Below are 25,445 nucleotides of genomic sequence, written 5' to 3' on the forward strand. Positions count from 1 at the left end.
CACTAGGCTAATCCTCCGCCTTGTGGCGCCGGAACACCGGGTTCTAGTCCCGGTCGGGGCGCCGGATTCTGTCCCGGTTGCCCCTCTTCCAGGCCAGCTCTCTGCCGTGGTGGCCACTGGAGGGTGAACCGGCGGCAAAGGAAGACCTTTCTCTCTCTCTCTCGCTGTCCACTCTGCCTGTCAAAAAAAAAAAAAAAAAGGTTTATGCATTTGTTTATTTGTTTGAGAGGCAGAGCAACAAAGAAAGAGGGAAAGACGGAGAGGGAGTGATCTTCTATCCAGTGATTTCCCCAAATGGCTACAACAGCCAGACAGAGCCAGGATACAGCCAGGAGTCAGGAGCTCCATCCGGTCTCCAACATGGGTAGTGTCGCTCCCCCTCTTCGTGGAGGAACGACACAGGACCCTGCGCTGTTCTTTCGCCTGCTCGGCCCTCCCCGGGTTTGCTGCTGGTTCTTCCCGGGTTGGCTACCGACCCTTCCACCTCCGTGGAAGGGCGGTTCCCCCTGCCACATTCCCCACTTCCGCGGGGGAGCGGCACACCGCCGGCCGGCTCTCTCGGGGGCTGCACAGGTGTTCCTTCAGATAGATGTTCCCCTTAGATGTTCCTGGTGCATGTTGTCTCTCTCCTCCTTTATAGTCCTCTTCCACCAATCCCAACTCTGCTACCCACACGCCGAGTACGCTGCTCTCCTCCAATCAGGAGTAGGTCCTACAGTTTATTGGTTGAACTGGAGGCAGCTGTGTAGAAGCTGTTTCTCCCTTCTCAGCGCCATATTGTGGGAGAGCAGATGGATGGAATAAGTCTTAATTCCAGTAACTTAGTCTAGTCCGGGTTGCTCCCCACAGGTAGCAGGGGCCCAGTTGCCTGGGCCACCTTCTGCTGCCTTCTTAGGTGCATTGGCAGGAAGCTGGATGGGAACCGTGGAGCAGCCTGGACTTGAACTGGCGCTGCAAGTGGAGTTTAGGCTGTTTTGCCACCATGCCAGCCCCCTCAACAATGGTCGTTTATTGAGCTTCTACTAAGTGCCAACCCTGGGCACACAGTCTGCATTACCACACTCAAACTCAATCTCCTAAGACATAAGTACTAACATCCTCATGCTTTAACACTTTTACTGATTGATTGATTAATATTTATGAGACAGAGACAGATAGAGAAAGAACTCCCACCCACTGATTCACTCCCCAAATCCCCACAACAGGTGTGGCTGGGCCAGACTGAAGCTGAAGCAGGCAGGCATACAGGCTAAAATTGGTTAGATTTGTGAGCTGGAAGGCCACGCCTTCGCCACGCCCCTGTGTGACTTCACGCCCTACCTGATACCTTCACCATGCCTCTGTGTGACCTTACACCCTACCTGATACCCCCACCACGCCCCCATGTGAAATCAGGCTCTACCTGACCCTACCTGAGCACCCACCTGGCCACAAGCCACTCCCCTGTGGAAAATATATATAAAGGCAGGGAGTGTCCCAAAAGGCTCTCGCTCTGCCTCTGCGGTGCTGCCGGTGATAAGCGGTGGATAGCAGCTCAAGGCGCTTGCTGCGGATGGCTGTGGCCTGCTCTCTGAGTGGTGTGGATGCTACCCTAGTTTCCAGACTTTCCCCTCTCTCCTACCTGAACCAAAGCCTTCACTTTCCTAGATATCTCTAAATAAAAGCTTAAAATGTACCATGCTGCCTCGTTTATCTGTGCCAGTATTTAGAATTCTCTAAATATTAGGCAAGAACCCTCTTGGGCTTATGAGTATTGGGGATTTAGTAATAAGCCCGTGGTGAAATCGTATGGCACCCCAAATTCCGGTAGTACATGTGGCACCCCGGATAGCAATACTATGGAACTTTAAGGGACCACATTTTAGTGTAAATTTGAGGGGGTCTTTTCTGATTTCAAAGCCAGGAGCCAAGAGCTCCAGTGGGGTCACCCACATAGGAGGCAGGAACTCAATTACTTGAGCCATAGGTACTGCCTCCCCGGGCGTGCACTGGGGGGAAGCCGGGGGCAGGAGCCTAGGCCGGCCAATGTGGGAGGTGGATGTCCTAACCGGCCTCCTAGGCGATACAGGCGGAACACCTGCCCGCCCTTTGACGGTCTTGTTTTACAGGTCAATAATTTTGGTCACGATTACATAACCCATACATGCCAGAGCCAGCGCCCGGACAAATTCTCTTGTTCCAAAGTCCCTGTTCTCACTTGATTGTATTCCGCGGCCTCTCATTTTCCCAGGGAGGCGAAATCAAGCTGGACGACCTCTGCTCGTGGGGTCAAAGCATTGGCTCAAAGCTCCAGGCAGATGCTGACATCAAGGTCAACCTTTGAGAAATGAGGCCTGCCTTCCCGCTGCGGGGCATTGCCTGCGGGCCTCGCCAGGACCCGAGCTCCTGGCCCTCCCCTCGGGGTTCTGCACTTGCAAAACCTTGCTGCCCACAAACCCAGCCCAGCCCCTCCAGGCTGCTTCCACTCGGGCATTAGCGACCCCACCCAACGAAGGGCTGGGGGCTGTTCAAGCTGCTTAGGGGAGTGGGTGGGTGGAGGCCAGAAAATTGCTTCAGAGTCTGGCCAAAGGATGAAGAATTTGCTTCCAGGAGCTCACTCCTTCCCCAGCAACATCCATGTCTTTTCTCTACTAGCTGGGGGGTTCCTACCCCAGAGTCTTTGTCCCTGCTGTGGCCCCTGGCAGGCTCCTTCCCTAGGAACCTGAGGGGCTTGCTCTCACTCAACGTCTCATCCACTGAGGTCTCCCTGGCCGCGCCGAGCCCTCCCTGCGCCCCTGCACACACGCACACTTACTCATTTCCCTGCTTCGTTATTTTCTCCTTAGGATTTATCACTGATCTAACCCACACGCGGCTGCTTTTTCTCACCCTGTCATCCCTCGGCCCTGCTAGAATGTATAGAATGTACCTTTCACAGGGCAGGCATTTGTGTCTAGGGTTGCTGCTACATCCCAGCACTCCCACCAGCGCCTGCTGCCTCGCAGGCACTCAATAAAGTGTGGAGGAATGAATAAGTCAACTGCGCTTCAGAGGCGAACAGGGACACCCTGGGAAAACCCCACGCAGCTGCCGTGTGGCCGTGTGGCCGTAAGGGAAAGATGAAGAGTTCTGGAGGCCTGTGTTTGAATCCGGGCCTAGCCAGGAGAACATGCATCTTGTGACTGGTCAAAGAACAAGAGTATCGCCCTCCTGGGATTGCAGTGAATACACCAGTAATAATTGATTGAACATTTATTTAATGCCAGTTCCCCCGCAAGGCCTGAACATTATTTCTTAAAGCCCCACAACAATCCCACAGAGCATAGACAACTGTTGTCCCCGGAGAGGCCCAAGTGATGCGCCCAAGGTGGTTGAAGTCAGGAACCGGGGCCGACAGCCCTTCTCTGTGTGGCTCTGCCCCCACACTGGCCACCACACTGGATGTAGAGTTCATTCGTGTACATGAAGTCCTGGATGGAGAGATGGCGCCCCACGAAATGTCGTTTGGCTTCTGCTGTCACCAAGCCTTCTTCGGCAGAGTTGCTCCTGACCCACAATGCGGAAGTGCTGCTCCAGCCACGGCAGACTGGGGACAGCCACGCCCCCCGGTGGAGGACCCACCTCTCCGCCCTCCCCAGCCTGGCCTCACTGCCCCCAGTCTTTCGAATTAGGATCTGTTTCATCACTCCACTCCCCCACCCCCCGCCAGGATCTCGCTTCACACCAGAACCTGGTACCATGTCACTCTTGCACAGGGTAAGTAACTTATAAGGACACAGTATTTTTATGTTAAGTTGAAAATCATTAAAATTTTTCTGTAAGCTCCTTTTCAACATTATCTCACATTCCGACTTTCCAAAGGTACCAAGTGGCATATCTGTTCCCCTGACTTGCATTCATTTCAGCAAGAGAAGGTACCTGTGGGCCCAGACACCCAGATTCATTGTATATGAAGGCAGCTTCAAAAAGTTCATGGAAACACAGAATCAAAAGTATGAGTTTATTTTGGTGCAAAAACAATTTTGAAATCCACGTCTCGTTTTTTCATCATAGACATTTTCTACATGTTATGAAACATAGTATTTTTTTTGCACCAAAATCAGCTCATACTTTTTATTCCATTTTCTCATGAACTTCTTAAAGGACCTTCATACATGTATATAATTTTAAAATATAGGTCATCCCTGTGTCCCAGCATCCAGACAAGAAGTGCTCTCAGGACCTAATATATTCAATTTTTAATTTTTCAAAAAGATTTATCTACTTACTTGAAAGACAATGATACAGAAAGAGAAGGAAAGAAAGATATCTTCCATCTGTTGGTTCACTCCCCAAATGGTTGTAATGCTGGAGCTGGACCAATCTGAAGCCAGGAGCCAGGAGTCCCCTCTGGGTCCCCTATATGGGTGCAGGGGACCAAGCACTTGGACCATCCTCTGCTTTCCCAGGTACACTAGCAGAGAGTTGGATCAGAAGTGGAGCAGCTGGGAATTGAACCAGCGGCCATATAGGATGTCAACACTGCAGGTGGAGGCGCAGCCGTCTACATCACAATGCTGGCCCTCAACTTTTAAATTTTTTTTTTTTTTGGGAAAAGCAACCATTTATTAGAACCAATACAAGAGTATGAAAAGAGGGAAAAGAGGAGGGTGGAAGAGTGGGAAAGAATGAGGTCTGTGTCAGAAGTCAGTTCTGGAAACACATAAATGCCTACTTTTAAACATTTACATTTAAAAGGCGAACATATACATAGATCACTTATCCTTTAAAAAGAAATAAAAGCAGACCTGTTTGGCTGAAATAAAAGCAAAAAAACACAAGCAGGCACTGCGGCTCACTAGGCTAATCCTCCGCCTAGCGGCGCCGGCACACCAGGTTCTAGTCCCGGTTGGGGCGCCGGATTCTTTCCCGGTTGCCCCTCTTCCAGGCCAGCTCTCTGCTGTGGCCAGGGAGTGCAGTGGAGGATGGCCCAAGTGCTTGGGCCCTGCACCCCATGGGAGACCAGGAAAAGCACCTGGCTCCTGGCTCCTGCCATCGGATCAGCGCGGTGCGCCGGCCGCAGCGCGCCGGCCGCGGCGGCCATTGGAGGGTGAACCAATGGCAAAGGAAGACCTTTCTCTCTCTCTCTCTCACTGTCCACTCTGCCTGTCAAAAAATAAAAATAAATAAAAAAATAAAAAAATAAAAAAAGCAAAAAAACACAACCGAAACTCCTCTACAAACCAAAAAGTCAATAGAGAATTTCCCATTTCCATTCAGGAGCCTGGCTAGAGTGAGACCCCGCGACCCAGGGGCGGCGCTGAGCGCTGCAGGGCAAGCCCGTGCCCGGGGTCGCGGGTCACAGCCTGCGGAAAGTTGGGGAGAGGCCGGGGCCAGGCCGGCCTGACCACTTGGCGGCCATCAGACTCCGCTCTCTCCAACCTCCAGGGCTCCACAGAACCAGCCAGCACCACCATTGCTAATAGTCCACGAGACACAGAAACCGGGAATGGACTGCCAGGGGCCATGACCTTGTGCTTTTTCACAGGTTACAGAACTAGGGCCAAGGGGAGGGGCAGAACCAAGAGCCCTATCGGGAGGAGGAGCTGGCTGAACCCCTAAACTGGGATGGAAAGAGTAAGGCTCTTGAGCCCACACGGGGCAAACAGAAAGAGTCTGGCAAGTTTTCTCAAACCAGGAGGGGGAGAGTCAAGGTCAGGTGTGGACGGCGGACATGTAGAGAGATGACAGATGCTGAATTCATCAACTTTTAATTTTTAAAAAAGATTTATTCATTTGAAAAGCAGAGTGACAGAGAGAGAGAGAGAGAGAGAGAGAAGTCGTCCTCTGCTGGTTCACTCCTCAAACGGCTACAACAGCTGGGACTGGGCCAGGCTGAGCCAGGGGCTTCTTCCAGGTCTCCCCTGTGGGTAGCAGTGGTCCAAGCACTTGGTGGTCCATTGGCCATCTTCTGCTGCCTTCCTGGGTGCATTAGCAGGAAGCTGGACTGGAAATGGAGCAGCCGGGATTCGAACCAGCCTTCGTATGTGATGTCAGTCTTGCAGGTGGCAGCCTAGCCCACTGCACTGCACCACCGGCCCTAGGACCAAATACATTCAACATGATGAGCTGGCTTTTTAAAAAATGCACATAGAAAATGTTAAATGTTTAAATTATGCAGTAAGAGAGAAGGCTTCAGGTTGCTCCACAAACCCCGCACAAGGCAGGAGCAGCCTTTATGGCCGCTGAGTGAAAATCCGCATTGGATAGAATCAGCGCCTTCCCTTCCCTTTGAGCTGCGGATTTAGGACGAGAGCAGACACGTTCATGTCCTCAAAGATAACGGTTCTCAAGCCGACGCCGCGCAGCCAGCCTGGGCAGCCGGCCGTGGAGCGAATCTGCAGAATCATTATTTATTTTTGTGCTACTCATTAACTCATATTTCCAGTAGGTGTTTCTTCTGTGACTTGCCTCACAGTTACAATGGAGAGAGGGGACACAACTGGAAACGGCGAGGCGATCAAAGGCACTAGAGCAGCGAGAGTGGCAATGGCCATGGCTGAGCTCACCCGGCTCCCACGCTCCGGAGCTCGTTCACTCCCTGCGCACTCAGGGGTTCTCACCTTCATTTTTCAATACAAACTGGGATCGAAATTACATTCTCCACTGAGTTGGTGGTGGTGTGTGTTTGTTTTAAACAGCAGCAGGGCAGGCGTTTGGCAGAGCGGTTAAGACAACCACATCCCATGTCATAGTGCTGGGGCTTGTGTCCCAGCGCCACTTCCGGCTCCACCTTCCTGTCCTGAGAGGCAGCAGGTGACTCTGCTCCCCATGTGGGAGACCCGGATGGAGCTCCTGACGCCTGGCTTTGGCTCGGCCCAGCCCTGGCTGATGCAGGCCTTTGGGGAGTCAGCCAGCAGATGGATGATCTTTGTCTTTCAGTCGTTCAAATAAAATGAAAATAAGTGAGTAAATAAAAAGAAAGGCAATTGTTTTTTAAAGCAGGAGAGTGGATGGTTTCATTTCTTTTGCACCAGCCTCTCTGGATCACAGGTGGGAGGGGCATTGCATCTCTCCCCAGATCTCCTTCCTCCCCCAGGGAAACCCCTCCTGCTCCTCACTGCCATCCTTTGGTCCCAGGCCTGCTGGGGAGAGGATGAGGGGCAGGACCCTGGAGGAGACAAGAGGGTGAGCTGAAGGTCCTCGTGTCAGGGCTCGCTCTGAGGCCACCACTGCTGGACCTCGCCACTCGGGAACTCTCACTGGGGTTTCTGCTATATGAAAACTGTGAAGGCACAGGTGTCTATTCTACACAAAGGGGCTTCCGGAAGGTTAAGGAAAATGTATGTTGTCGCTCCCCCTCTTCGTGGAGGAACGACACTAAACCCTGCCTAGGCTTCATATCCGAGTCACGGCACCATTATGTTGCTCCCCCTCTTCGTGGAGGAACGACACAGGACCCTGCGCTGTTCTTTCGTCTGCTCGGCCCTCCCCGGGTTTGCTGCTGGTTCTTCCCGGGTTGGCTACCGACCCTTCCACCTCCGTGGAAGGGCGGTTCCCCCTGGCCACTTTCCCCACTTCCGCGGGGGAGCGGCACACCGCCGGCCGGCTCTCTCGGGGGCTGCACAGGTGTTCCTTCAGATAGATGTTCCCCTTAGATGTTCCTGGTGCATGTTGTCTCTCTCCTCCTTTATAGTCCTCTTCCGCCAATCCCAACTCGGCTGCCCACACGCCGAGTACGCTGCTCTCCTCCAATCAGGAGCAGGATCAGCTCCTGGAGGTCATCACTCAAGTTGGCAAGAGGCAGCTGCGTAGAAGCTGTTTTCTCCTCTCCCAGCGCCATATTGTGGGAGAGCAGATGCATAGAATAAGTCTTAATTCCAGTAACTTAGTCTAGTCCGAGTTGCTCCCAGTTGCTCCCCACATATGTTATGAAAAAAAAATCTGTGTGTGAATTTCCAAAATGTTTGCACCAAAATAAACTTATCTTCTAATTGTGTTTTTCTACAAGTTCTCTGAAGAAACCTTGTATCGCCAGGGTTAGCATAAGGCATGTGTCCAGTAAATATTGTAAGAAAGAAGGCAGGGGGACTGATGCTGTGGCGTAGTGGGTAAAGCCACTGCCTGCAGTGCCACCATCTTATATGGGCACCAGTTTGAGTCTCAGTTGCTCCACTTCTGATCCAGCTCTCTGCCATTCCCTGGGAAAGCAGTAGAAGATGGCCCAAGTCTTTAGGACCCTGCACCTGCAAGGGAGACCTGGAAGAAGCTCCTGGCTCCTGGCTTCGGATCAGCACAGCTCTGATTATTGTGATCATTTGGGGAGAGAACCAGCAGGTGGAAGACATTCTCTCTCTCTCAGGTCTATTTGTTTTATTTGAAAGGAAGTATGAAAGAGAGAGAGAAAAAAAGAGAGAGAAATGCCTGCAACAGCCAAGGCTGGGCCAGGCCAAAACCAAGAGAGAGAAAAAAGGAGAGAGAGAGAGATCTTCCATCCCTTGGTTTACTCTCCAAATGACTGCAATGGCCAGGCCAAAGCCAGGAGTCAGGAGCCAGGAGCCAGGAGCTTCTTCTCAGCCTCCCATGTGGGTGCAGGAGCCCAACCACTTGGCCCATCTTCTGTTGCATTCCTATGTGCACTGACGGGTAGCTGGATCAGAAATGGAACAGCCAGGACTCCAACTGGTACCCATATGGGTTGCTGGCATTGCAGGCAGGGGATTTAACCTCCTGAGCCACAGCACCAACCCCCTTAAACTCACTCTTGAAGGTGGAGTAGGAATTGGCTGTGGTCTGAGTGTACAGACGTGAAGTATGCACACAGATCAATTAGCACATGTAATGAAATGGAGCCTGACTCAGTAAAGTCATCTGGGGGCGTACAAGTGGTCCAGTATGGCAGGAACTGAAGGTAGAAAGGTGGCAGGGGCGACTGGAGGAAGAAGGGAGCTGGGTGGCCAGAACTGGAAGAACTGAGTTTTCTCCGGGAACTCACATGCTGACTCAAGGCTTGGACAGTGGCTTGGATGGCCACTGAAGGATCTGAAGCAGAAGTCTACAGTTCTAAGCCAGAATAGTGCCTGACACAAAATAGCCACTCAAGAAATATTTCCTGAGGCTGGTGCTAGTGGTGTAGAGGGTTAGGCCTCCACCTGCAGTGCTGACATCCCATATGGACACCAGTTTGATTCCCAGCTGCTCCACTTCCGATCCAGCTCCCTGCTAGTACACCTGGCAAAGCAGCAGAATATGGCCTAAGTCCTTGGGCTCCTACTCCTGCGTGGGAGACCCAGAAGAAGCTCTTGGCTCCTAGTTTCGGGCTGGCTGAGTCCTGGCCATTGCAGCCATTTGGGGAGTGATCAGCAGACAGAGCTCTCTTTCTGTTCTTTCTCTGTATCTCTGCCTTTCAATAAATAAATAGATCATGTATCTATCTCTACATCTATCTATCTGTCTATCTATCTATCTATCTATCTATCTACGTATCTATCTATATCTTGCAGAGCAAATCAAGTCAATGTTTTAGGAAAATCACCAGCAGAAATCTGAAGAATGAATCATAGGAGGTGGGAGGCCAGTGGAGATCAGCCAACAAGTTTAGGATTTAGATAACAGCCAGAGGATGGGCAATGGGAAATATCGGAAAGGCAGGTTTGGATGGTTGGATAGATTCTGAACTAATTAAGGATCATGGTCCAGGCCAAAACTTGTGAGCAAAGGAATCAAGACCCACAGGTACACACAGTGACATCTTTCCAGGGGGGCGGAGACCAAGCGACTTTCTAATTCCTCCAAAGAATGGTGTTAGACCCAACTGTGGGTGACAAACAGCCAAAGCTCACAGCCAGTGTTTTCCATCTCTCTAGTACCCATTCTGGTGGGCAATGTGCTGTCTTAGTCCAAGCATAGGAAGCATGCAGTTTAAGCCACATTTTATGGAGGTCTCCCCTTGAGAGTGACAGCTTCTTTCTGTACACTGACGACACTTCAAGGTGCAGGAGCTGAGAACAGCTCCCGAGTTCTCACGCCTCCAGACTCTGACACGGTCCAGTGTCTCATTTTGACAATGGGGAAATTGTCAAGTTGGAAAACCGATTTGACCATGATGATAATTAGTCAGGTAAAGGTGAAGGACCAGAACCTGAGCACCTGTGTGTCGATCTAGGATGTCTTTATGAGGATTTCTCATAAAATCCTGCACCTCAGTCAGAAAAGTCTCGAGGGCTGGCGCCGTGGCTCACTAGGCACACCGGGTTCTAGTCCCGGTCAGGGCGCCGGATTCTGTCCCGGTTGCCCCTCTTCCAGGCCAGCTCTCTGCTGTGGCCAGGGAGTGCAGTGGAGGATGGCCCGGGTCCTTGGGCCCTGCACCCCATGGGAGACCAGGATAAGTACCTGGCTCCTGCCATCGGATCAGCACGGTGCGCCGGCCGTAGCACACCAGCCGCAGTGGCCATTGGAGGGTGAACCAAGGGCAAAGGAAGACCTTTCTCTCTTTCTCTCTCACTGTCCACTCTGCCTGTAAAAAAATGAAAAAAAAAGAAAAGAAAAGAAAAGTCTCGAGAGTTTTTCAGGCTCCACTTCGGCCACTAGGAGAAATTCCCACCCGGATCCCAGCAATAAGAGGGCAGGCAGCACACCCAAAGCCCCTCAGGGGTGGTGACAGCTCACCACCTGCTCCTTCCACAGGCTCTTCAAGGTGTTGGAATTATCTCCACACTTCTCCAGAGGTAATGACCTCCCCTCCCTGACGCCCTTTCCCCGTAGAAGTGCTCATCAGGCAGCGGATCATGGTCGACACCTGTTCGCCCGAAAGGTGCTCCTGTTTCCTTCAGGCCATGTTTGCAAAGGGAATCACTTGGGGGGCTGGGGGAGACACCGATCATTTTGAAAAAGGAAGCCGAGCCTAGTACCATTGAAAAGAACCAGAGAAGGCCAAGGATCAAGGATGGGTCGATCCAGGCAAAAGTAAGACTAGGAGGGGAATGAAATAGCTGGCCAATGCCTATTGAGCACTAGTGAGGCACGAGTACTGTCCAAAGTGCTTTCCTTATAATAATTCATCTGTAGACAATCCTCTAGGAGAAATACTATTCTTTTTTCTTTAAAGATTTATTTATTTTAAAGACAGAAAGTGGAGTCAGAGAGCTCTTCCATCTGCTAGTTTACTCCCCAAATGGCTCAACTAGCTGGATTGGGCCAAGCTGAATCCAGGAGCCAGGAGCTCCCTCCAGGTCTCCCACGTGGGTGTCAAGGGCCCAGGCACTTGGGTCATTTTCCACTGCTTTCCCAGGCATGTTAGCAGGGAGCTGGATTGGAAGCAGAGCAGCCAGGACTTGAACCAGCGCTCATATGGGATGCTGGCATCGCAGGCAGTGGTTTTACCCACTGTGCTACAATGCCAGCCTCTCAGAAGTACTATTCTTATCCTCATTTTTTAGACAAGGAACCTAAGGAAGAAAGTTTAAACCCTCCCCTCCCCAGGTCACACAGACAGCAAGTCTGGGATTTGAACCCAGGTGGTCTGACTCCAGGGCTAACCACTTTGCTATGTATCTGAACATGAGCACAGATCAGAGGCTGGGCTACAAACCCTGCAGAGTGAATGTCACAGTCAAGAGAGCACAGACTGCTGAGATAGAACGGGATGCATATCCTCGTTCCTCCTCTTGCTATTTGTGGTTGTGTGGACCTCACTCAATTCCTTTACTCTCAGTGTACTCGTCTCTAAGCTGAGTTCTCAGAGTTGTGAGGGTTACCTGGGCTGGCACTTAGCACAGGGCCAGAACACAGAATGTGCTAGACAAATTTTATTTTTGTCTCATGTAATTCTCACAAGAACCCTATGGGGGATGCATTATTCCCATTTCATAGATCTGAAAACCGAGATTCCAAGGGCGTAACCAGACTGCCAAGGTCATATGCCTAATAAGGGGGGTGGGGTTAGAAGAACAGGCTGGAGAGAAGAGAGACAGAGGTAGGAAGAGGGGGGTGTCTCCCAATGGGACAAAAAGGAGGAAATGTGAGAAGAAAGCGCCTGCCAGTTGAAGGGCAGGGCTCTTGAAGGTGATTATTTCTCACTCCACAGGAGGTTTTTCCCCTGAGTGCAGGACACTTCCCACTGTAAGCCGTGAGGAAGTCTGGACTCTTATCAGGTCCCTGAAGAAGTGAGTCATCCCTTAAGCTTGAGATCCCAACACACACAAACCACAGGCATAAAGAAAACTCATTGTGCTGCACCTGCCCACCCTCAGCCTCTCCTTCCCTCCTTAACTCCAGTGACCCACGAACATCACTGATGGAAAACATCGCATGAACCTTAAGGGAAAAGTTCCACCACCATTTATACTGTCCAGTCCTGACAACACTTTTTAAAAGATTTATGTATTTATAAGTGACAGAGGGAGAGAGAGGTGGCCTGACAAAATTTCATTTACAAGATAGTCTGTAATTTAACTGCGATGAGAGCCAAGTCTCGTAGTGGTGCTCTCTAAACTAGGGTGTGAACTGGAAGCCACGCAGAGCTCACCATGGTGAGGGGTGTGGTAGTGACTGCTTCTCCGCCTTTTCCAGCTACTCAAGGCCACCCACTCACGGTGCCTTCCTCCAAAGCCGGGAGTCCAGCGTCTCAGTCTCTTTCTAATCACATCCCCGCCTCTGTTGTCACTTCTGTCATTATATCTGTCCTCTAGGTCACCACATCTTCTGACTCTCCAGTCTCCTCTTACAAGGACCCTTATGACGACGCGGGGCGCCCCGAAACTATCTGAGATAATCTCCACACCTCAAGGTCCTCCATAGCACCTGCAAAGTCTCTTGTCACATCTGGTATTGACAGGTTCCAGGGACAAGGATACGGCCATCCCGCTGCGGCCAACTGAGTGAAGCATGGGATGGAGGACCTCTCTCTCTCTGCCTCTCCTCTCTCTGTGTAACTCTGACTTTCAAATAAATAAATAAATCTTTTTTTTTTTTTTAAAAAAAGGATATGGCCATCTTTGGGGCGCCAGTATTCTGTATCTTACGGTACGCTACCTAACTGTTCTAGCTCGTTGCTTGTTTATAATCTATGGAAACCCAGTGGTTTTATACAATACATCCAGGCTACAAACACCCCCCATAAATATTGCCTGATGTTGTCCTCAATCTTTTCATCATTAAAAAGACAAATTAAAGTCTAGATATTGATGTGAATATTTAAGCTGGAATCCCTTTTATATTGTTGGAAGCCCATTTTTACTCTCTATTTCCAAAAGGCTAGCCAAGGGTTTCCTTGGCCAATTCCGTGATGGCCACATCGGCCCTGCTTTCTTAGGCAGCACAACCTCAACAAATCAGAGGAGCTAGCCACCTGGTCCTCTGGCCATTTATTCTACTTCCTCCCCCCCACCCCCATCAAGAGCAGTTAAGGCTCAGAAATCCAACCTTGAGACTTGATCTGGCTGTCCAGCATGGAAGCGTGGTTCCTGGACTTCAGGATGAAATTGAGGTTCACGGAAACATGAAGGGCCTGTGTAAATCTCTACTACAGGCAGAATCTAGACGCGTTCCCTGGTGGGATGCACTGGGTTAGCCTTTTATGGCTTCCCCATAAGGGGAACACCGCCTCCCTAGGGGACATTCACAACGGTTGAGGTGTCTTGATCATGGCCAAGGGAGGGAGGTAGCTGCAGGCATTGGCGTGGGAGGAGGCCAGAGTCTACAGTTCACAAGGAGTGGGTAGAGTTCTGCACTATGAAGAACAGTGGCACCCCCTCCCAGGGAAGCAGACGGTCCCCTCCCCAGCTTCTTCCCCATGTTTACCTGAATCCCCCTGTTTCTCATGCTTTAAGGGACCCACCATTTTCGGCATAACTAAAGATACTTAAGCCAGTTTTCCTACTCCAGTAGTCACAGTTCATATAACAAACAATGGTAGATGGTGGTGTAAGTGAAAACATGACTAGTTTGGAAAGATTGACCTTTGTCCACAAAGCTGAGTTCATACTGAGAGGCCCTAAATCCCAAAAAGATTGTTAGACCTCTCCACCACGTAATTAAAAATAAAAATGGCACTATAAAAAAATCTAGATTTCTTTGTTGTTGTTGTTGAAGATGCATGTGTGGGGGCCAGCACTGTGGCACGGTAGGTTAAATCCTCTGCCTCTGGCGCCGGTATCCCATATGAGCGCAGATTCTAGTCTCAGCTGCTCCTCTTCCCACCCAGCTCTCTGCTATGGCCAGGGAAAGCAGTGGAGGATGGCCCAAGCACTTGCTCCCTGAACCCATGTGGGAGACCTGGAAGAAGATTCTGGCTCTTGGCTCTGGGTTGGCTCAGTTCCGGCTGTTGCAGCCATTTGGGGAGTGAACCAGCAGATGGAAGACCTTTCTGTCTCTCCCTCTCGCTGTCTGTAACTCTACCAATTAAATCTTTTTTTTTTTTTTTTTTAAATGTATGTGTGTATGTATGTATTTGAAAAGCAGAGTGACAGAGAGGGAGGGAGACACTGATATCTTCCATCTGCTAGTTACTCCTGAAATGGCTGCCAAGAGCCAGGTCCGGGCCCGGAATGAAGCCAGGAGCCAGGAACTCCAGCCAGGTCTCCCACCTGGGTGCAGGGGGCCAAGCACTTGGGCCATCATCCTCTGCCTTCCCAGGAGCATTGGCAGGAAGCTTGACAGATGCAGAGCAGCCAGGACTTGAACTGCTGCTCTGATCTGGGGATGCCCACGTCACAGGCAGCAGCCTAAACTGCTGCATCATAGCTCCAGCCCCACTACTTAGACTTTTTTTCAAAAATAAATATCAAATGCATTAAAAATTATTTTCTTATTTCTTTTGGTAGCCCTGCTTTATAGTGCTCAATGTATGTGCTTTATCCATTTTTTTTGGCTGTTCACTGGATGAAAATTATGAAGAATTATTCATTTGAGTTTAGTTATGGAGTCAGTTGTTGACAAGTCCAAAGTGATGGGCAAGTGTGCTACTTGCTGTGTCCCGGATCTCTTGCAGAGTTCCAGTTCTGGCTCCATTACTTATTAGCTAGAAGACTGTGGGTAAGGCATTTAATTGTTCAGCTTGTCTACAAAATGGACATAGGGGAATATGCCTGTATTTTCAGAGAGGATCTACTTACAAAGCAAGGAGGCTAATTTTGGTCCACAGTTTTGAAGGTTCACAGTCCAACATCAGGTGGCCCCACTGGTCTGGTGTTTGATGAGGGTAATGGGTGGTGGAACATACCTGGAGGGGAGATCACAATGCAAGCCAGGAAGCAGAGGGAGAACAGCCAGACCCGACTCAGCCCATACAACCAACACTCTCTCGGGAACTGCCTTCCACAGGTACACCTCCACGGCCTACAGAACCCGCACCGGTCCATTTGCTAAACAAGCCTCCACGCTTAATGCTAACCGTACCATTAATCTATTAAAATAAGACTTTGGGGACCAAGCACCCAGTACAGGGCCCTCGGGGGACAAACTATTGTCCCAAACCATAACAATGCCTCACTCTGTGCAAGCATTCAATGAAGATGTATGTGTCTGATGTCACCCAAGTGCTCAGTGTCTTAACTATTATTAATAGTATTCTTATTCTTTTTCCACACTTGCCATTCCTCAAACACCTTCGAATACCTATGGTGTGTCAATCCCTGCACTCTATCCTGAAGAAATAAAAATGGGCAGAACATTGTCCTGATCTCAGAATTTATAATCTAGACAGGAATAGGTTTCTAAATAAGCAAATGAAACAAACATTCATAAATTGCCTGACTTAAAAAGCTGGTCAACAGCAATTGTTAGATACTATTGATTGTAGCCATGCATTCTGATTTGTTATGTTAAAACATGAAAAAGGTGTATGGCCAGTTGAAATGCAGTATATCTAAGAATATACGTAGATGCAGACATGAGTATTAGGGAACCATTCAGGCTCTGATGCCCTCCTGTCTCACTTTGTTTACAGCCTATCCTACACAGTTCATTTATCCACTGGGATGGCGGGGAAGCTTCCCCCTTTCCCATAAAACCAAATTCAAACTGTTAGCCAGGGCACATTCAACCTTTTACAGTCTCCTTCTACCTCTCCACCCCACCTTCTTATATTCTACCATGCTTCTTTGTCTTCCAACCCCTGCTTCTTTGCATTGTAACCCACATAATCCTTTCCAAAGATGTTTACCCCCTCTTTGGAATATCTACTGCATTTATCAGTTCCCTGAATTGAATGTTTATCTATTCTCATTTACTGTCAATTGACTTCTCAACAGTACAAGTATTTTTTTTATGACAGAATACATTTGTGCTAGACTCACATAACCACACTAAATGTACTAACTTTCGGGTTAGTACTTTCAGATAATTACATATAGGTTTATTTAATAATTCTTGATAGTAACTTGCTTATAGGTAAAAAAATTAGCCAAGTACCAGAAACAGCAAATTAACCATAACTACATTATCTATAAGCTTAACACTTACAATAAAAAAAATTTGCAGCCGGCGCCGTGGCTCAATAGGCTAATCCTCCACCTTGCGGCGCCGGCACACCGGGTTCTAGTCCCGGTTGGGGCGCCGGATTCTGTCCCGGTTGCCCCTCTTCCAGGCCAGCTCTCTGCTATGGCCAGGGAGTGCAGTGGAGGATGGCCCAGGTGCTTGGGCCCTGCACCCCATGGGAGACCAGGAAAAGCACCTGGCTCCTGGCTCCTGCCAGGATCAGCGCGGTACGCCGGCTGCAGCGGCGGCCATTGGAGGGTGAACCAGCGGCAAAGGAAGACCTTTCTCTCTCTGTCTCTCTCTCTCACTGTCCACTCTGCCTGTCAAAAAAAAAAAAAAAAAATTTGCAAGATCATGTGGTATTAGTGTTTGCAGTAAGTTACCCTCTCAACTTCTATGACAATTTTTGCTCATGTTTTGCTTTCTCCCACACCACTGACCTGTAATCTGTTACTCTGTACACCAACAACATTGCAATTTCCCCTTTCAACACCTGAAACCCACCTCTCTTCCAGATAGTCCACCCTAGTAGAAAGGGGAGGCCATATGCACAAAACAGATATTAAAATTAGTTTATTTTTCTACTTAACTTTTAATAAATGAGAAGAAAACACAGTAGTCTGTCTCATATAGAACATTTATAATACATAACAATCCATAAAGCCTCATGGTGAGGTAGGAACAGCTTTGGAAAATAACAGAGTCATAAAACATACAAAAAGTTAGGTAAAATGTTGCAGCACTAAAGACGTTTAATCTGCATCTGCATTTAATGAGATGATAACTGCATTTAACTGTGCCACATCTGGCCCAAAAGACAGGTGACAGCAGACACAAAAACAACACAATATTGAAGTTTCAAAGAATCACAGAATACACTGATACACTTCATTGTGCTGTTTCAAGGCAGAACCATAACATGGCAATTTGTGTCTTTTTATATATAACCACATATTAATTGTATGTTACATTCCCTTCAGCGTCTTTTTGCCAAAGACACTGGATAATAAAATTTTTGGTTTAAAAGTTTAAATTGAATAACATACAAAAGGCTCTTGTGCCAGTGAAAATGACTGCCAACTGTTCCAGAGCTTGTTAGTAAACAAAATAGCATTGCCATATATTGGCAGAGCTACATTAAAATAGTGCTATAACAATTCCCACTCCAGAGACTGTGAAACACTGTAAGACACAGTTTCAACTCAAACAAACAACAAAAACCCCTCCACCTTCCCAAGAGTTTTAACACTGTTTTATGACTTTACTGAAACTCAGTATTAAAATAAATATTTTTATATTGTAGAATTACTCTCCGTATCTGCGTATGTGTGAACATCTTAAGACAGCAGGTTAATGACATATTAAGCATTCAAATGCTATTTGCTTATTAAAGTAAAACATCTTGAATTCAATACCAGTTAACCTACTAAAACATCAGGTTCCAGAGGTTTTTTTGCCTCAAGAATTGCAAACTAACTGAAGATGTTAACAAGACACAAACACGTTTACATACTGAGATTTTTCCAAGGTGTACTTGACAGAAATTTTTCCTTTTGAATTACATACCTTAGTCATTCAACTTTGTTCTTTAAAATGTTAAAATACACAGAGCGAAGTTTTTGATGATTCTACTTTCGAGGTTCTAGTCCCCACTTTTACAATACAGATGCCCTCCAGAGGAAAAAAATCAAACTGAAAGGTGACAGCTGAGACGTGAACCTCTCATCACTGAGGCTCTATTTGGCTTGGAAAAATTTCTGGGGGCACATGCGGCACGTACCTCCCTCTCACTAAACAGAGACAACAAACACGTTTCTGAACACACACTCTACACTGATCTTGCTCAAACAGAAAACAGCCAGCAGGAGAGATGCCACTCCTGGAACTGATGCAGTGTTATAAAAGAGCATACTGAAATATTGGGGTTAAGTCTTCTAGTAACCCGGGGTTATTTCCCTCAATTTCTTTCAGGAAGGAATAAGCTATTTTGGAAATGACACTTAAATTCCACAATATTTAAATATAAAGCATGTCTTCTTTTAAAAAGATAATGCTAATATAGCTAAAAAAATTGGGTTAGAAAGTGCATTTTAAGAAATAAATAAATTGGCTAAAACTCAAAAGGCGAGTCAGTGCCCACTGATTCTGCTATGACAAAGTCCTTTGAAAACAGAAAATCCTATGGTACCACTGTTACATAGAAGCTACCAAAGAAATTATGAAAACTAAATAACTAAAACATGAAGGCTGCTACCTTCAAAGCACTTTTGAAAAATAAAACATAGCCCTTGTCCCATGCTTATAATTTTTAAAAATCCTCATTCAGGTTCTATTTTATACATATGTGTTAAACCACCTTTAAGATACAGACCCCAAATACAGCATTTGCAAAGAATACCCCACTGAGTGCAATATATCTTACCAGTTACTGTATCATCACTGTTTATATGACAAATGGGCAAATCAGGAATGTACATGATACAGTACAATTTGAAGCTTTCTCTCTTGTTCACCCAGATAAGGAGATTCTTCAATTTTATGTTTAAAGAAATCAAACACAAAGCTTTTTGCAAAATTCAAAATAACCACCAGCTAATGAACTGAATTACACAATATCAGATAACAGTATTAAAAGATCAGGATGTATTGCAAATTGGCAGGTTATGGTTTTGGCCCATTATAGTAAATGTGAATTTACAAACTATGTTCCTAAAATTACCTCATTCTCATTGGAAAAATCAGCTGTTCTTAAATAGGCCCATTGCCTGCAATAGGCTTACCCTAGGAAAAAGACACACCATCTACCACAAAAGATCATCCCTTTAAAAAGTCACTGGCAAATTCCAACACTTTCATCTTAAGACCTATTAAACAAGGAATTATTTCAAATCCCAAAAGGTAGCCATCCGAAAAGTAGTCAGCTATAAAAGTTACTGAAGTAGTCAGAATACCTTGTTTCTAGAAAAATAGAGCTATACATGATAACTGATATTAATATTCATCCTTTTGAGGACAAAAACCTACATTTTCTTCACAAAGCACAACTTTATCAAGAAAAATATAACTTAAAATACTCTTAAATAACGTTTTTGTTGGATTTGAAACCTATAGCAATAATCCAATAGCCAAGAACAATTTCCTGCATGAACTGTGGCACCTTGCAAATAAGCTGCTATTGAAGATATGATCAAGGTCAAGACAGGATCACTTAAAGAATTCTAATTTTGCCTAAATTATAGTCTGCTTTCTAAGAATTTAATATCCAAATTGCATTAAACATCTTATTTTCTCTCTCAAGTCAGTGGCTCTTGGCAAAGCACAGGCATCACTGATTGTGCTGGAAAAGCTGTTTAAATCCAGTCATGATTGGTCACCATGAAATGACTTTAACTTTTGAAAAGTTTTTTTTAAAAACATCCACAATTTAAAAGATCACATTTCTTGCACTTACCAAGTAATTATTAGACTAAATTAGCATCTTTAAACATGTCAGTAAATTTTCAGCTCAGTGTCTCTAATACCAATCTTTGAGAGAAAGTAATGCTGGTGAACATGTCCATGTTTTAGACTCACTTTGGTAGAATGAGTTGAAATTCTCAAAAAAACTTAGAAATGTAGTCTGGAAATTTATAATAATCTAAATAGTTTAATAAACTTTCTTTCCTGCTCTTAGTCTCCACATGCTATTATGTGTAAGTTTAATTATCTCACTGTACATTAGACAAATACTCAGCAATTTAGAATAGAGAATAGCAGCTGATCTTATTTCCTACTAATAGCTATGAGTCACTGAAAAATATGCTGCCATTCTGATCTCAAAGAAAAAGTAAATATTAACTAAGATGTCAGAGGAAACAAACTTGTTGATTTTTAAAATTCTAGCAACTATAATTCTAAGTGTAACAACGGGGAAAAGAAAAGCAGAGAAATTCCAGTAACAATTTTAATTTATTTATCCCCCTAATTTTTATCACGGGAAAACCGGAAATCAAAAACTGGAAATCAAATGTCATTATGTTATATAAGGTTTATACTTACTTTAAACAAAAATGTAACATAGTGTTAAAACTGGCTTTCCAAAATCATTACAGCATAGCTGTATTCTGTGCTAATAATCACCAAGTTGTAATATAGAACTCTGGTATGCAGTCCCATTATGTTCTTACAAAAATAGAATTAAATTGTGTGACCAGACAAGGGCTTCAATTATGCTACTTGGCAAACTTAGAATTTCAATGGAGTCTTTTTCCTCTTGCAGTTTAAAGCAAAAGTCAAATATCACATCTTTTTTAAGACTCACAAAGATGATTCAGGTTGTTTGTTTGGCATTTTTTTAATCTCTATCACAACAGCAGGGATGTTTTCACCTTTAGTCCTCCTGGGCTTCTTCTCTAGATTGTCACTAAGTTCTAAACAAGAAATGCTAACTGTTGGGGCCTTTTCTCCATCCTTTCCAGACTGGGCCTGTGGCCGTGTCCCACAACATTGCTTCAAAGCACACTGAGTTCTGCAGGCAAGTTCACACGGGACTACACGGGACTTAGAGCCTACACTAGCAAATTCAGGCTGAATGGTGGTAGCGTGAATTCCGTGATTATGAAAAACGTCTTTAATGGTTTTAGCCACCTGCATGTATGATGTTGGGTCTTCACATTTTATGTGAGCAGTGGCAATGATCCTGCTTCCGGCAAGTTGCCAAACATGCAATTCATGAACTTCCTCAACTCCTTCAACATCTCGAAGTTCTTTTATCAAATTTCTGATATCAATTTGCTTAGGAACAGTTTGTAGAAGGATAAGAGCAGATTCCTTAAGTAATGGGTAAGTTGTATAAAGAAGTATACAAACCATTACAACACAAAGAGTTGGATCTAGATACAGCACCCAGCAAGGACCAGCCTCATGAAGTGATGCATGAGTACTATTAATTATTTCTACAAGTGCTTTGCAGGGATCCAGGGAACATGGGTTCACACAAAAATTTCTCTCTGAACAACCTTTCCAAGAAAAATAAAAGACCAAGGCATTTACTACTACAATCACTGAACCCAAGGCATCTCCAAGGACATGCAGAAAAACTCCACGCATGTTAAGTTGTCCAGCCCTATCGTCTTCTTCCAATTTCATATGCTCAGGTTCTCTGATAAGATTCCCATTCACTTGTACTTCCACAGCATCATCACTTCTAGGTTTTTCTGGATCTACAAAGAAATAAAAATTCGTATCAAATACATTTAAAATGTTTATATAAACATCCTTGCTAATCCAACTTATGAAGGTGAAAATGTTTTCATAAAGCATGATGAAAGTGTGCTCAGAGCAATTTAATATAAATTGGCATTCTGGGAACAAGCCAAGACCTAATGGTCAGGGCTAAATTAAGTCATTAGGATACTGCTTTTCCATTCTGGTAACATCTCCCACCTCCCCCTCCTGCAAAAAATAAATAAATAAATATAAAAATCCACACATCTTTTCTATGGGTGTGGAATCCTATAAAGATTCTGCTGTAGTTCTTGGCATATACAACAAGGAAAACATAAAACTGAATGCCACCACCCAATAAGTGCAGCCATGGATAAGTCTGCTAATACAAAATGCTTGATTTGACACTGGCTCCACTCACTCTCACCAAGGTCAACTTTTGACTTTTAGACACTTATCATGAATATAAAAGATAATCTCTTGGTACAGGGGGCTTAAAAACTGACAAGTCAACAATACAAATCAACAATCACTGACACTTCAGGAACTGGAACCATGAGGCCAGTGCTGTGACACAGCCGCCTGCAGCCCCAGCTCCCTGCTGGATAGCAGAGGATAGCCCAAGTCCCCAGGCTCCTGCCACATGGGAGATCAGGGGGAGGCTCCTGGTTCCCAGCTTCGGCCTGGTCCAGCCCCTGCCCTTGCAGCCATTTGGGGAGTGAACCAGTGGATGGACTATCTCTGTCTCTCCTTTCCTCTCTGTTAACTCTGACTTTCAAATTAATTAGGGTTGCTCCTTAAAAATAAAGAAAAAAGAAAAATTGGAACCAAGCGATTATTACCTACCCCACTAGCTTTTAAGGTGAGAGAGTTATCTTTTAAAAGAACTACACACCAGTTTAGCTTGATTTCTTTGGACTATCACCCTGCCTGGTGGATGAGGGGAGATACATTAGACCCTTTCAGTGCACAATGTGAACCTCATCAACAGGAGATACTGCACCAAAAGGGGAAAACTGCACCTCGTATGATAAACTGGATGAATAGCAATGGAAAAAATGGGAGGAAATACACAAACTGTTTACATGGCTGAGCTTGGGTAACATGCCATTGCTTCGTTTGCTGGTTTATTTTTCCCCACTTCCTTTCAACATTTATTTTCCAAATTCTCTTCAAGAGCACTTATGTTAAAGGAAAAGCATTCATTAAAAATACACGATAAATAAATTAGCGTCACTTTCCTTTTGGTCTTAAGGGAAGTACATGTTAACCCCGGACAAACCCCTAGGATTTTCAGGATTGGGGATCGATGAACTGAAAAATACATTGCGGCTCATAAACGAAACCTTTACCCAGGGCTCATGCGCTCTGAAGGCAACGTTACGAAACTTGTGCAGTGGGCACGGGACTACTTGGGCTGGGCAGGGTCTCAGCCCCCAAGTAAGGACGGACAGGGGGTCCCCTCCGTTCCCCAGGGGGGCCGCCGAGGGCCTGGATTCCGAAGCATTTTCGGAGCTGTCCCGCCGACTGCCCCGAGATGCGGCCCCCTCTGCCTCTTCCCGCCGCGGCAGACCCACCGCCCCCCGCTCCTCCCACCCGGCCCGGGTGGGTCCGGCTTCCTCGAGCTGCGGGGCTTGTGCGGGCCGTGCGGGAAGCCGGCGGCGCGGCCGGGCTCGCGCGGGCGCCAGGGGGCGTCCCGGCCACCCCGCCCAGGGCCAGGCGGGGTGGCCGGGACTCCCCAGACCCAACCACCTGCGGCCGCGACTGCTGCGCTCACCTGCCGGGTCCACCTTGAGTCCGTTGGAGTTGCTGCTATTGGCCACCAAGGTGTTGGTCTCCTCCAGCTCCGGGCCCTGCTCGCCGGGGGCCGCGCTGCCGTCGCTGCCCCCGGCGCGGTTGCTCTTGACGCGGACCCCCTTGGGGAGGCCGTGGCCGTGGCCCCCGTGCGAGTGGCCGTGGCCGGAGTCCTGGCTGAAGCCGCTGTGGTGGTGGAAGAGGCAGAGCCCCAGCACGTTAACCAGCAGCCCGGCCACGCCGACGCCGAGGACCACGAGCGGCTGCTGCATCTCGTGCGGTTCGATGAAGCGCTCGATGGCTTCGAGCAGGATGGCGAAGCAAAGGCCGGTCAGGAAGATGGCGTTCACCAGGGCCCCCATCACCTCGGCCCGGATCCAGCCGAACGTGTTCTTCTGGGTGGCGTGGGTCCGCCGGGCGAAGCGCTCGGCCACCAGCGCCACCACGAGCGCCAGCACGTCCGACAGCATGTGGAAGGAGTCCGAGAGCATCGCCAGCGACGAGGTCACCCGGCTCACCACCACCTCCAGCACCATGAACATGAAGGTCAGCAGCAGCATGCACAGCAGCCGGCCCCGGTTCCGACCCCAGCACCCCATGGCTGCGGCGGAGCGGCCCGGCGACCCGGGAGGCGGCGGCGGCGGCGGCGGCGGCGACCCGGCGACGCGGGTCGGAGGGCGGCGCGGGGCTCTTGCCGCCGGACTCCGGCAGCTCGGGAAACCGCTGCGGGGCTCCCGCGGCCGCACGGGGGCGAGCCCGGGGTCAAGCCGCTGAGCCCCGCGCCTGCGGGCGTCCTCGGCCGGCCGGCGGCGGCGGCGCGCAGCTCCTCAGGCGTCTGTTCTCCGAGCCGGCGCCGAGGCCCTGCTCAACCCTGGCAGCCCCCACACCCACAGCGGGGCGGAGGCGGCGGCGGCTGTGGTGGCGGTGGCGGTGGCGGTGGCGGCGGGGAGCCGGGACTCCCGGAGCCGAGGGACGAGCAGCCGGAGCAGGAGCAGGAGCAGGCGGGCGGCGGGCGAGGGTGACCCGGAGCTCCGCGCCGAGAGGGCTCCGAGCATCTGAGGGCTCTCCTCGCCGATCTCCGCTGAGAGTGAACTGAGGAGCCCACCGCTGAGGAGCTGAAGAGGCGGCGGCCACGGCAGCTGCACTCGGCCCGGTCTCGGGCGCCTTCTTCGCCCCCCCGCCTTTGCAGACGGTTTACAAAAAAACTTTGCTTTGCACTCGGAACCCCCGTTTTCACACGGACCCGAGCGTGACAAGGCCCCAACGCCACGCCCACCGGGCCCGGAACGTTTTCCCATTGGCCAGGACTCCCTCACGACAGCTGCCCCGCCCCGCCCATCCGCCCCGGCTATTGGATGGAAGCTCGGAGGGGCGGGAGAGGGCGGGGTGGCGGCTCCAACCGATGGAGGCGGGGCCTTTCCCTACAGGAGCCGGGCGTGGGCCGGGGGCCGCGGCCGGGTGCAGCGGCGGGCGTCGTGGGGGAGGGTAGGGGGCGCGGGCCGCGTGCAGCGGGAGGGGGAGGGGCGGGCGGGAACCTCTCGGGCGTTGCCAAGGCCGCGTTAGGTGTGGAGGGGTCCTCGCAGCCCCCCGCACACCTGCCGGGGCCGGGCTGCAAACAGACTTTGATCCTGCCAGTCGAGTCCACGTGGGGGCGGGCTGCGCGGCGGCTTGTGACAGCCCGGCGGCCGGGGAGGGGCCGGGGGCAGCCCCTGCATGCGGGGCCCTCGGGTGCGCGCCCCTGTCAGAGCCTCCAGACTCATAAACAAGTGCCGGACGTAACTTGTGACTCTGCCCCGCCGGGCCGAGGAGTTCGTCCTGCGGGCGGCTTTGCAAGTGGCGTGAAGGAGATCTTTGTAAATGTTTCCGTAAAGCAAATTGCCCCTGTCACGCCGCCCCCAGGAGGCCCTGTGTAACGCGGGGGCTTTCTGTCACTCATTACCCAGGGACCATTTAGGGCACAGACTTCAGCAGGAGGACCCTGGGCTCTGGCTCTTGCCCGATCACCGGCAAGT

At 48.7% G+C, this 25,445-nt stretch overlaps 1 protein-coding gene across 1 annotated transcript; it reads right to left on the reverse strand.

Moving 5' to 3' along the window:
* Nucleotides 1–16,992: 16,992 nt before the first annotated feature.
* SLC30A1 (solute carrier family 30 member 1) lies at nt 16,993–24,666 on the reverse strand. Its single transcript, XM_051820544.2, has 2 exons — nt 23,417–24,666; nt 16,993–21,635 (listed from the first exon to the last, which is right to left on the reverse strand). The coding sequence occupies exons 1-2, from the start codon at nt 24,030–24,032 to the stop codon at nt 20,731–20,733; spliced, it is 1,521 nt and encodes a 506-aa protein (XP_051676504.1). The 5' UTR covers nt 24,033–24,666; the 3' UTR covers nt 16,993–20,730.
* Between the last annotated feature and the right edge of the window lie 779 nt (nt 24,667–25,445).

Source organism: Oryctolagus cuniculus, chromosome 13, assembly GCF_964237555.1.
Source record: "Oryctolagus cuniculus chromosome 13, mOryCun1.1, whole genome shotgun sequence".
NCBI lineage: Eukaryota > Metazoa > Chordata > Mammalia > Lagomorpha > Leporidae > Oryctolagus > Oryctolagus cuniculus.